General features: G+C 38.0%; 1 protein-coding gene across 1 annotated transcript; it reads right to left on the bottom strand.

Moving 5' to 3' along the window:
• Positions 1–1,348: 1,348 nt before the first annotated feature.
• camkk1b (calcium/calmodulin-dependent protein kinase kinase 1, alpha b) lies at positions 1,349–9,027 on the bottom strand. The gene is made up of 16 exons (XM_085370631.1): positions 8,773–9,027; positions 8,634–8,681; positions 8,486–8,539; positions 8,349–8,400; positions 8,113–8,246; positions 6,326–6,362; positions 6,195–6,216; positions 5,967–6,055; positions 5,149–5,348; positions 4,933–4,986; positions 4,774–4,847; positions 4,147–4,234; positions 3,934–4,062; positions 3,331–3,434; positions 1,791–1,841; positions 1,349–1,430 (listed from the first exon to the last, which is right to left on the bottom strand). Exons 1-16 carry the CDS (start codon positions 9,025–9,027, stop codon positions 1,349–1,351), a joined length of 1,473 nt encoding a protein of 490 aa, XP_085226757.1.
• Positions 9,028–12,296: the final 3,269 nt, after the last annotated feature.

The following is a 12,296-nucleotide window of genomic DNA, read 5'->3' on the forward strand; positions in this document are numbered from 1 at the left end:
TCATATCTCTTTTATTGGTCTTTACCTTTTCCTTTTTTTTTTACTCTCTACTTGTTGCCTTTGTATCTTTTCCATATTCTGCTGTTCAGACTATCAGAGATATTGTTCCACCTACTACACGCAACCCCAGAAAAACCTTCAGCCCACCTGTACTACGGTGAAGCCTGCCTCTCTAAATCCAGCTCAGTGCGATAAACTTGAAATCTGTGCTGATCAGGGCGTTGTGCTGTTACTGTGAAGCTGTGATGGTGATTGGCAGTGGCACTCTTGCTCAGGGATTTTAAATTTTGCAGCATCACGCCTCGTCCTCACTACTGAAACATCTATTTTTGCTGCACAAGAAGAGAGGAGGGTTGTGATATAATACACTCCGGATAAAACATCTTAACAGTGGCAAATAAACGTGATTGATCATTTAAGAAAAAATGATTCTCCCTATATTTTTCAGCTTAAGGATATATATATATATGTGTGTGTGTGTGTATATATATACACACACACACACATATATATATATATCCTTAAGCTGAAAAATATAGGGAGAATCATTTTTTCTTAAATGATCAATTTACAGCAAATTTATATAATGGATCACAAAGCAATGACTGTATTCACGTTTATGTGTCCATAATAAAGTGTCCAGTTCAGCGCTCATATAACCGTATAAAATTTTAGAAAGCTGTTTTTGAACTACTGTAATGGTGAGGTGGATCTGCGGCTGATTGTTATAGCAGTGTCCATGGTGCTAAATCGTCTATAGCTTAAGGGTCCTTCAGCAGGGCAGGTTGTTGAGTTTGAGTTTGTATAATTGCTGCATAATGCTTCCCTCTACTGGTCAAAAGCATGAAGAGCAGCCGATATACAGAATCATTAGAAATAGTGGTAATGAAGAAGTGTGCATTCATGCGTGCACAGCTGTAGCAGCCACTGATAGTCAACCTAGAAACATTCAAATAAAAGTCATTATGAAATAATAGGTTTTCTCAAGGCTGCCATCTAGTGTTTAATAGTCAACGCAACAAAACTAAACGTGACAGAAGAAACGTGATTCAGTCATTGTTTCAATAGTTTATATTTTGTTATCTTCAACAGCTGTAGGAAAATGTAAAAATATCTTCATCTTCATGGAGTATATTTACTTTTTTAAGCCTGGATGGAAGATAATATCATCTTTTTCTGTATTTTCATGCACTACAAATCTTTACTTGAATATTCAGTAAATTTACAAAATGACCACAATCTTCTCCTCTAATGTCAAAAGCAACAACGAACAAAAGAATTAAGAGAAAAAGACACAAATAAATGTACAAAAACATACTTTCTGTGTTTTAAATCCATGTGAGCCAGATTAATCAGCACTCTCTGTAAAAGCTTCATCTTCATACAAGTCCTCCAACTCTCCTTCTCTGCTTCCCTCTCTGCTGATTTTCCTGCAGGCGACAAACGCTCAGTCATGTCGTTGAAGGTGCAGCACTATGTGAGATTGCATGTGAGGAAGAGGAGGGAGGAGGGGTCACACTAGACTACAAATGTTATGGCGTACTCGTCCTTCACAGCAAAGCTTATCACTTGCCCCCCAACATCAACCTCAATAGGACGCAAGAGGGAGGAAAAGCCAACACAAAGCAGTTGTCAACAACGCCATGTGTCCTTTTATTTTTGGTACAGCTCGTTGCTGAGAGATTTCTGTTGTCTTGTTCCTCCTAAATCCTCTTAAGGTTGAACAAACAACCGATGAGCTCCACTAAGTATGAAGCATCTGAGCTCAGCCTAAATGCTTAAAAATTTACCTCAAGGAAGGATGAAGGTGAGACGAAGACCCCAGTAAGCCCCAAGAACCACTGTAAGAAGGAGATGTGACGTAAGAGGCCAGGATTTAAAGTTTGTAATGCAGTTTATGACAAACACAAATTTTACTTTAGAAACGCAGCAGTTGGTTGTGGACAGAAATTTTGGGGAAAATTGCTTTTTTGCTTGAGAGTTAGATCAAAAATTTGATGACAGCTATATGTCTGTTTATATTTATGAATGTGAAGCTACAGCCTGATACTGGCTTAGCATAAATACAAGAGAAGTGCAGGAACTGCTGATCTTAATTGTAGCCTTAATCTTTAACAACTCTTTCAATCTGTACAAAAGAGCGTGTTGTGGATTTTGGGTGTGTTATGTGTAGAATGAAAGTCATTCATTTGCAAAGTTTTGTTTTTACATTTCAGTTTTTACATGTATTGTGTTACTGTGTAAGATTGTGAGGTGCTGTTATCCAGATTTTGAGTGATGGTAGCTGTTTTTGCTGCTGGCTAGTGCTTCATATTTTACTGATAGACATGTTCTCTGCAGAAAAAGATCAGTGAGTTCAATTCATTAATTTTGTGGTTATACGTAAATAAGATGAATAAGATCACTTTTTTAAGCTATTTTTGCCCACCAGGTTTTTTTTCCAATGACTGAAAAACTTGAGCGTACAAGCAGTCAAAATAAAATCAAGCAATAGACGAAGAAACAGAATAAATCTACTTCTGTGATCGTCCATTAATAATATATTGTAATTTGTGCTGGAATTTTTTAAAAAATGTCTAAAAAAAACAACCCCATTTGTTAGTATTATACTATGATAATGCGTTGGAAGATTAACCTGGCTCAGGCTAAACATGAAGTTAATTCTGACCTGGATCAAAGTGCCGCACTACGTCATCCCTCCAAGAAGATCAATCTAAAAAGTTTTGATCTTCTTTAAGCTGGCTGGAGCGCCAATCAATACCTTTCAGAGTGTGGAATATTTCTGCCTTTAATTTGATTTAAAAAGCGTTGCCATTATTAGCTCAAATGATCAGAAGATTTCAGTATTTACTCATCACATGTGTCAGATGGGCTTCACATATTTTGCTGAGTGGGAGACTGCAGCTCTGTGCTGTAGTACTGCTGGTAGCTGGGTAAGTGTGGAGGAGGATGTAGCTTCTCATCTCTTCTCATGGAGGCGTAATTAGCTGTGCCCCCCACAGACCGTTAATGGAAAACAAAAGCAGCGCAGCCACTACCGCTGCCACCGGGGGCTCCCACTTAGCTTATCAGGAGAGGACAAATGCTTTTATCTGCCTGCTGCTCGTTTAAGGACACAACAAATACAGTGTAAGAGCTACTCGGTATTTGAAGATTAATGCCCTTGATATGCTGGAACTGTAGATCTCATATGGGAAAGAGACTCTACATATGAACTGATCTATTTTTATCCAAGCATCTGCTCGCTGCTTTGCTTTGTTAGAGGCCTAATCGCAGAGCTGGCAGTCTGGCAGAGCGGCGCAGGCAGGATTTGCAGAGTAGGCTACTTACGTAAGAAGACCTCCAGGGGCAGACATGGACCTCTCCGCCCGTCTGCCCTGACACTCAAAGGGATTACTGAAAGACCGCTTCCTCAGCATGGACTTCACAAGAATCTGAGGGACATCAGAGAGAGTATCAGTGAATTCCCATTTGATTTACATTTTTGGTAAACTGTTGAGCTGCAAATCTTAGTTTTTAATTCTATTATATAATGAAAAAATAATTTTAAAAAATTATCCCATGCAATGTTAAGCATGCAATATGTCTTCTAATGCATGCTTCTGGAGGCAGGAGGTCTGAGCACTTCAAAATCATAATAACCCACTGATTTTTTTAACCATTTTACTGTTACTTTTGTGTGCTTTCTCTCTTTTCTCTTGCGTGGTTTTGAAGCATAAAGGACTGAAGTAATTGAGTTCTACTACCAGATTACCATTTAAAACATGCAGATGAGATGTTTTTGTTTCTTTTCATTGTTGTTGTTGCGTTACTTTAACACATTCAAATTACAGCCACGCAATACATTACTTTTTTTTTTTTTTTTGCAAAGACCACAGTGCCAGCTGCAGGTACTGTGGTCTTTGCATGATCAATCAGATGTGTGCGACTCACCACAGTGGAGAGGCTGGGGATGAGTTTAATGCTGTTCTGCACCTCCTCCTCAGTGACCTCAACAACCGTGCAGTGCTCCTCCTCCAGTGGGAGAGGATTTGCACCGTTCTCTGTCACCCACGGATGGAGCTGCATCCGGACCACATATGTTCATTATAATTGATGTTGTTTCTGTGATTCTAGGATGTAGATGTGATAGATTTTCCTTCTCACCTTAATTTCTGGGATGGTGATTCTTGTTTCAGGGTTTTTATCCAGCATCCTTTCAATGAGCTCCTTCAGTTCATTACTTATTAATGGCCTGTCAAAATAAAAGAGTCAGAAAAATAAGTGGATAGGAATTAAACACATTTAGGTATGTTAACATGTGACATGAAGCTACTGATGAATAATAATATATTATACAATAATATTAAATATCAAATCATTATAGACTGAATGTCAGTAAGTTCCAAAATGCTAAACAAGTGAGCACAAGTTTATAAAATATTTAAAGCGCCGATGAAAAAAAACAGCTAGCTGACAGAAGATAAATGAATTAAAGTAAAAACACAAATTACTGACTCCTTACCTTTAACTAGATTTGATAAAACACTTATGAATAAAGAAAATAACAAATTATAATCAAATAAATGATCATAGACCAAAAGCAAATAGATTTGTTCCCATTTTTTGCTTGATCTCAGGAGAAATCTATTCAATGAATCTATAAGAAACTACGATTTTAACCCATACTGGTCCTACTATATTTTAGTCTTATGTATCTACATAGAACATTTACACAAACCTTGAAAGTCAAAATCTGATATTGTCTACTGAACAATCCTACAGTTTGCTTACGTCTCTGGAAACTCCACAGGTTTGTTCTTTATCTTGTTGTGTAGAGAAACTATGTATTCATCATAAAAAGGACACTAAAGCAGGAAAAATAGAAGAAAAGGGATTCAAATGTTAAACGACTGATGTAAAAGTGTATTAATCTACAAGCATCATGCTTACCATCCCAAAGACGAAGCAGTACAGTGTGACTCCCATCGCCCACACGTCTAATGCCTGGCAAATAAACACAAATGATCACAGTGACACCACTGAAAGGCTCTCAGCTGGTTCGCTAAGCATCACTTCTTGATACTTTCTCTCAACTAACACAGCCTGATATGTAAAATCAAAGCATAGTTAAATCACTGATGACCAATAGGGAAAAGATTGTCTCACTTTTCCACTGAAGCTCTGCTCGTGTTCGGTCATCATCTCCGGAGCCATGAAGGCCGGCGTCCCCGCTGTGCTTGACAGAAGGGCGTCTGTCCCCTCAAACTCTTTGCTCACACCAAAGTCTGCTATCTTGACGTGGCCATCATCTCCCAACAGCAGATTAGATGGTTTAATGTCCCTGTGAATAATCCTTTGGTAGTGTACTGCACAAAAAAATATAGATTTAACATTAATTTACATTACATTTACATTTTTCCTGTTAAGTTTATTATTTATGTACAGTTTTATATTCTAAAGTTAAAAAACAGCTTAAAATTAACCTTTGAATATTTTCTCAAATATTTTTCTTTTAAAGTCAAATATTATCCAACAGCTTATCTGACCCAGATCATGGGGCAGCTGTCAAAGCAGAAACACCAGACTTCACTGCCCCAAAGACATCCTCCAGCTTTTCCAGCAGGATACTGAATCATTCCCAAGCTACTGAAGAGACACAATTGAGGACATCCTCCTGTCCAGGGTGTCTTCCTGGATCTGAGACAGATCCTGACTGCTTTTGGTCTCCACACACCTCAGCTTGATATTGTAAAAGCTCATGATGAACATATTTGCAGTTAGTAAAATCAACTTAGTTAAGCTGCTAATCGTTTTGAAATGTGTAGCTGTGACAGGAACGATCATTTGGGCTTAATTTCATATGGAAACAAATTGTAGACACAGATATTCACCCATTCCTGCCTTGAGGCTTATGAGTGAAGTGAATGCAACTGAACAGATATGTAAAATCAGATAGAAATGTGTCAGAAAGTCTGTATACTTACAGTACTCTATTCCAAGGACAACGTCTCTGAAGTAAAAGCGAGCCTGCTGCTCCGTTAGAGGGTTGTCAGTAGGCACCTCCATCACCGGTCTGACCAACATGAGAGGTGCACAAAAGCAGAAACTTACATTAAATAGTCATGCTGTATCTAATCATCATGGTGGCATCCCCAACTCAATAAAATCCCAATTCAGAGCTCAATAGAATACATGAAAGCACAACAACATACCCTTTTGTCACCAATTCGAAGGCTTGAAGACAGATTAAAATGAGATTTTAATGACTTCTTGCCTTCTTATTGAAAACAGTATTGCAGCAAAATAGATTCATAAATTATAATAAATATAAATTATTGCCTACCCATGTGAAGTCCATCTTCATCAGGATCATCCAGCACCTGGAAGACACAGTAACTGATGTTTATAATAATAGTAATATTATTATTATTATTATTATTATCATTATTATTATCATCATTATTACTACTACTACTATTATCATCATCATCATCATCATCATCATCATCATCATCATTATTAAAATAATAAGTCTTTGGCTCCTTTCCCTTTGCTAGTGGAGAAAGTTTAGTCTTTTTCTAGTCTATCGTTCTGTCCACCACAAGCACATTTTAAGCACAAGGAAGCAGCACAAAGGCCAGTGACACAGTTACAGTGTTTGTTTGTTTTTAAACATCTTTTACAAAGACTGACTCAAACAGGGATAGAAGAAATAGATGGTTTTGGTTTTCTACATTAATACAACCAGGAAGTGTAAATTATCAGATTAATGATGGGATGACACAGGCACAGTTAATCTGGCATGTTTTTCATCGGCAAGAGCAACCAGGGCTCAGGCACAGGGTGAACATGCAAACTCCACACAGAAGAGCGGTCAGTACTCGGGTTTGAACCCACTGCTGTGAGGCAATAGTGCTGCCCTCACCTGGTAACTAGCCTCTGTTAAATCTACACTGTAGGTACGTTTTAACCCCAAGACGCTCTAAAATCTTAAAATGTAACCTGACGTCCAGCGCTCTGAAAATGTACCTACACCTCTCATTGATTCAGGCTGAATTGGCCTATTTTCTACTCCTCCTGTGCATTTCCAGCCTCAGTTTTTGAGTGTATCAGTAAGAAAATAACAACATTGCCTCAGCATAATATGTCCACAATTCTTGAAGGGAGATTTTGAAAAACGATTGACGTGAATGTGAGGGAATGTTCAAAGATGTGGAAAAACCTGAGCAATAGATATATTTTCCTCCAGAGAAAAAAAAAAACACACAAAAAAAAAACCTGCCCCACCAGGGAAATACATCAGAGGGTTTTTTTTATTTGTTTCTATTGTGGCTGGCACCACATAAAATACTGGGCCGTGACCACAATGTAATTAACACTACACACAGGGATGCATGCTGGCAACCGCGTCAACCACATACATAGGTTACGTCATAAGCTCTACGAAGATTCACTGCCGAAGTCTAAATCAGCCGTGAGATGTTTCCATCACTGCAGACTGGAGTTGGACCTTACACCAGTCACTAATGCAGAATCATTTCACCCAGCAATGTTTATGGTACCGAACTGAAGACAAAAACCAGATGTGAGCAGATTCTTTTTAGTCCATTGCTGGAGGTTTGAAGCTGCCAACAGCAGGGACAACTTTAGAAGTTGCTCGTTATGTTTTCTAGAAAGAATAAATATCAGTGATTACTACAGAGTGAATCCACTGGGAGAATTCAAGACAAAAGCCTGATATTAACATACATTAGTGTGTACCATTGCGAAGGGGCTTAAACCACCCACCAACACTATCTAATATCTGCCTTTTTCCTGGATCAAATAACAGCTCATGATACGAAGCATGTTGAAGATGTCACTTCTGTGGGGAATCACTCTGTGACTCTGTGTAAGCCACCATTTCCCTGCATCTCTGCTTGAACCTTAATCCAACATATTATCCAATCCAAAGTTGCATTCCGCTCTGTATTAAAAGCAGAAAAAGACTTTTCTATTATAAAGTGTTTATTGCATTCAATATCGTGCATACTTCAGCACAACTTTCATTCAAAGCTGAAATGTTTGTCGTGTTTATTTGTGTTGTTCTAAGCTTCCAATGAGATTGTAAGACTGAGTCCTCGTACCAACCTCGATCAGTTTGACAACATTATGATGGTCCAGTTTCTTCAGGATGGCGATCTCCTTGTACACGCTCTCCAGAGGCAAGGCGGCTTTAGGGAACGGATCCTGCTGTGACTTTGACCCTGAGGTTGGCAGGCGGCCTGGAATGTATACACATACATACACACACATAACCACTAAAACCACAGCAAAAATGCCAAAAGGGAATTAATACTTATGACTAAGAATACTTATTCACTCACGCAAAAATCCACACTGCCTCATCAGCTTCTTCTTTGAAACTACTTTCATTGCCTAAATGAATTAAATAAAGCAAATTGTGGTAATAAAGGCAAACTGACATGTAAATTCTTCAGTATAGTTTAATCTTTTGACTTACATAGTGCTCTTCTGAATCTTCATTATAAGCCAATTTCACTACTCCATACGAACCCTGGAGTGAAACACCAAAGGTAAAAAGGTTCATAAATCGCATTCCCTCACTTCTGTATTACCAGAGTATATGCTATATCATGATTTTAATTTACCTTTCCAATCTCTTCCTTTAGTTTATACTGGTTAAGCTGGATACAGTCCTACATAAGTGAAGGATAGAATTCCATTATCTGATCAGTAAAATATCAAATTATTTAAAAATAATGTGAAAATAATGTAAGAATATCTCACATCAACGCCAGTGATTGACACACGTTTGGTCTCAATGGTTGGCTGTCGGGCCATGCGACTCCCTCTCTCCTGCAGAGACATTTTCCTGTCTGAGAGGCGAATTCGGTTGGTGTTGGTGGTCCTTGGACCACCCGACCTGTAGCCATTAGGAGGGGTTAAACGGTTGGCGGACACGTTCATGGCTGCCACCAAGTCAGCAAGCTCGCCGTTGTTCTCCAATTCCAGCTCTGGCCTGCTGACGGTGTCAGCGCTCATGGTGGTTAACTCTGACTCACTCACAGCTCAGCGTCCCAGAGATGTTTTGGTGAAGAGCTAGAGGACGCATCATGGTGCTGACAGGTTGAAGCAGAAACAGAGGCATGACGAGATTTTGATACTGAGATCTTTGACTGGAAGAAAGTACTACTGCATAGCCTCTGTCAAATATGTTGCTTCGATTTTTTTTGAGTAGTACTTCTGTGTTGACATTTGCATCAGCTCTGATTCATACAAAAATGTTCTGCTGCATTTTAATACAATATTAACATCTTAATGCATAATATTGCTGGCTGTGACCGCACCAAGAGTCAGTGCATCTACATTTGTGGCGATGAGGTTCAATGTTGCCTCTCATTAAGACACACATTAAAGGAGCAGGTTTTCCAACCTTGTTAGAGTCTGTACAGACAGATTGTGGGATGTTGGCTAACGCCTCAGGGTGACACTGTCACTGTAGATGTAACTATGACCTTCTGACTGTCTTTGTATTTGTTTTTGATAAGACTACAATGCTATGGCATTTCCGAGCATCTGGTTACATTTTTGCCTTAAATTCAATAGAGACAGAAGATTAACTAAAATAATGACTGATTTTTAACATTTATAGTAAATCTTAAAGGAGGCACACAGGTAGGATTAAAACTGTTATCTCTTTATTTGTATGCAAACATTTAATCATATAGTACACCATAATGCAGCCAGGTCACCACAAGATTTATCACCTTTATCACTTTTTTTGAAAAATTTAAAGTTGAACTATTGAAATGTTGGGTTTAATTACTTTGCACAACTGTTCTTAAGTGTTCTGTTATTGAAATATACAAACATGCAATAATATCCAAAAATCTCCTTATATGATTTTTGTGACTTTAAAACAGCAGGATGCCTTGATATTTTTAGATTTATTTCTGCACTAAAGCCGCAGCAACTGTTGCATTGTGGGTAATGTAGGCACCAGAATTTGTGGAATAAAGAAGAAGCCCAGCAATGTTGTTGTTATTTGACTGCATAAGAGTTGAGGGTAAAATATAAACAATCTGATGTTAAAGTGTCACGTGAAGATGTGGTAAATTTGGTCTTCAGTAGTAAAAGGAGAAAAATGCAGTTTCAAGAGTCCAAAGGTGTAAAACAAAATTGGGCTCTTATGATCTGGATGAGGTTTTCAGATCATAAGAGTTAGCGGGAGCCAAAACAGACTTGTTGACAAAGGACAAAAGGAAAGACGTGACTAATTATATACAGAGGACTGATTACACAACAAGACAATTAAGACAGGGCGGGCAATCGCAAACAAGGACACTCAGACAGGAGAAGACAAGTCACACATGGAAAAGGAGTGAGTGAAGACGATGAGATAAAGTACAGATGAGTGAGATGACACACAGGGAGGAGAAACTACCAACGTAAGGCAAGACAGAGAGGAAAAGACAGAAACACTGGGACACTACAAACACAAGAAATGAATAAGAATAAAATCCAACCAGGAACCAGAACCCAGAAACAGAAAGTAATGTTTGTCCTGTAACACTGAAAACACATGAACATTAACTGTCTCAGGAGTCTTTGCAGTCTTAGCAAAAAACTGCCCGTAACCAAAACAAGTGACTGTTCACTTCAGGTCGGTGCAGTGATAACTAATGAGACAGTGAATAATCACAATACTTCAAACTACAGCTCATGTACTGTGAAAGAAAAAATGAAAAAATGAAAAGAGATGTGCTGAAAAGTGAAAGGACAGCTTTTAGCACATCGTGTCAAAATGAGAGTTTCACATCAGTGATTTTGTTTTAATAACTAGCAAAATTAAAATTCAAGTGATTGCTCTGAAGCCATACTTCAGAGGACTAACTTTTAAACTTACGTACAAAAAAACTCGAAATATCAACCTAACCTTGTTTGTTAGTTGTTGTTCATCCCCTCCATGCCATAATTATTTCTTATTTACTCACAACATGCAGCAATCACAGACTCACAGGACTCTTTTCACACTTTTTCTGCAAACTTTTGCGAACAATAAAATGTGTTGTGCTTTTTGTGCAAATAGAAAGTCTGGTTAAGAGAAAGGCCCGTTTGTGGTTTGTGAGTTGAAATAATCCTTTGAGGAGTTTGGAGTTATATAAATAATGACTTCTGCAAACTCCAGCACAAGCATAGATAAGATAAGAAGTGATGTGAACAGAAACAAAGGCAAAGACACAGAAAAGGAGAAATCCTAACAATCAGAAGGTTAACTCTTTATGAGCAAGACTTCTGTTGCCCATAATGCAAAACTGAGAACTGCAAAGCTTTTTGTGAAGATCTGTAATATTTCAAGACGACACAATTTGCACATTTAAAAAGTAATGTTGTTATAAATTTTTAAAAAGGAGAAAAGGACCTAAGAAATGCAAAAAAAACCTAAAATAAAACCCTATAACCTCATTAGAGCCGTCTTCAGCATACCACACACACAGTAAAACACATCACTATGCAAAATTTTAAAAAATTAAGTACAAGCAGAATCGCTTCCTCACCCAGTGGACATGTCCTGTGTTCAGAGCTGTGGTGGTAAATCTGAATGTTGTCTGGACATGAAGCGCCTCTCAGTCTCAGTGCAGGACTTTCACTGACGGACGGCAGCGCTGGACTTAAGGATTAACTGAGGCTACATATAGCCTCAGTTATTCTGAGGGCAGCAGTGGTCATGTTGACAGGGTGATCAAGACAGGACAAGGCTAGACAACAGAGACACACAAAACCAAGAATAATCCCACAGTGATAGCGACAATATGTCAACAACACACACTCTCACAATATGCTGTGCACTGCCGTTTTCTTTTCATCCTTTACTGTGATAAATACAGCAGATTTATATAAAAAGTATGCAGTATATAAATACTAAGGTCTTTAATCATTACAAGTTACAATTCTTTTAAATTATTTTGAAATTCTCTAGAACTCATCTTGAACAAATATTAAGCATGGCAAGGAAACTATTTATGTAATTTATTGACAAGAATAAATAACTACCAGCATTATCTTCAAAGGCTTTTTCCCAAGTCCTTGATTCATTAATAGATGATGTGTTTCAGTGATTTTTACACATTCAAACTCAGTTTTAAGACACTCCCAAAGAAAACCACACAGACCTTTTTGTGTGAAAGGTTCACACAAGCTTAAAGAAGCATTTTTACCAATTTAGTTATTGGCTATTATTTAACCAATAACTAAAGTTATTATTTAAGTTAAACTAAAACATAAATATGTTTTAGTTTAACTACTTTCGG

This window comes from Diplotaxodon limnothrissa, linkage group LG14 (genome assembly GCF_057381915.1).
Source record: "Diplotaxodon limnothrissa isolate DT_005_m linkage group LG14, D_limnothrissa_male_GT1.1, whole genome shotgun sequence".
NCBI lineage: Eukaryota > Metazoa > Chordata > Actinopteri > Cichliformes > Cichlidae > Diplotaxodon > Diplotaxodon limnothrissa.

What these genes read in the sequence shown, in the direction of transcription:
- camkk1b (XM_085370631.1), bottom strand. Translation starts at nt 9,027, where the DNA reads ATGAGCGCTGACACCGTCAGCAGGCCAGAGCTGGAATTGGAGAACAAC. An exon ending in AAGATTCAGAAGAGCACTAT is followed by an intron (nt 8,401 to 8,485) that starts GTAAGTCAAAAG and finishes TAATTCATTTAG; the next exon opens with GCAATGAAAGTAGTTTCAAA. An exon ending in GAGGCAGTGTGGATTTTTGC is followed by an intron (nt 8,247 to 8,348) that starts GTGAGTGAATAA and finishes TATACATTCCAG; the next exon opens with GCCGCCTGCCAACCTCAGGG.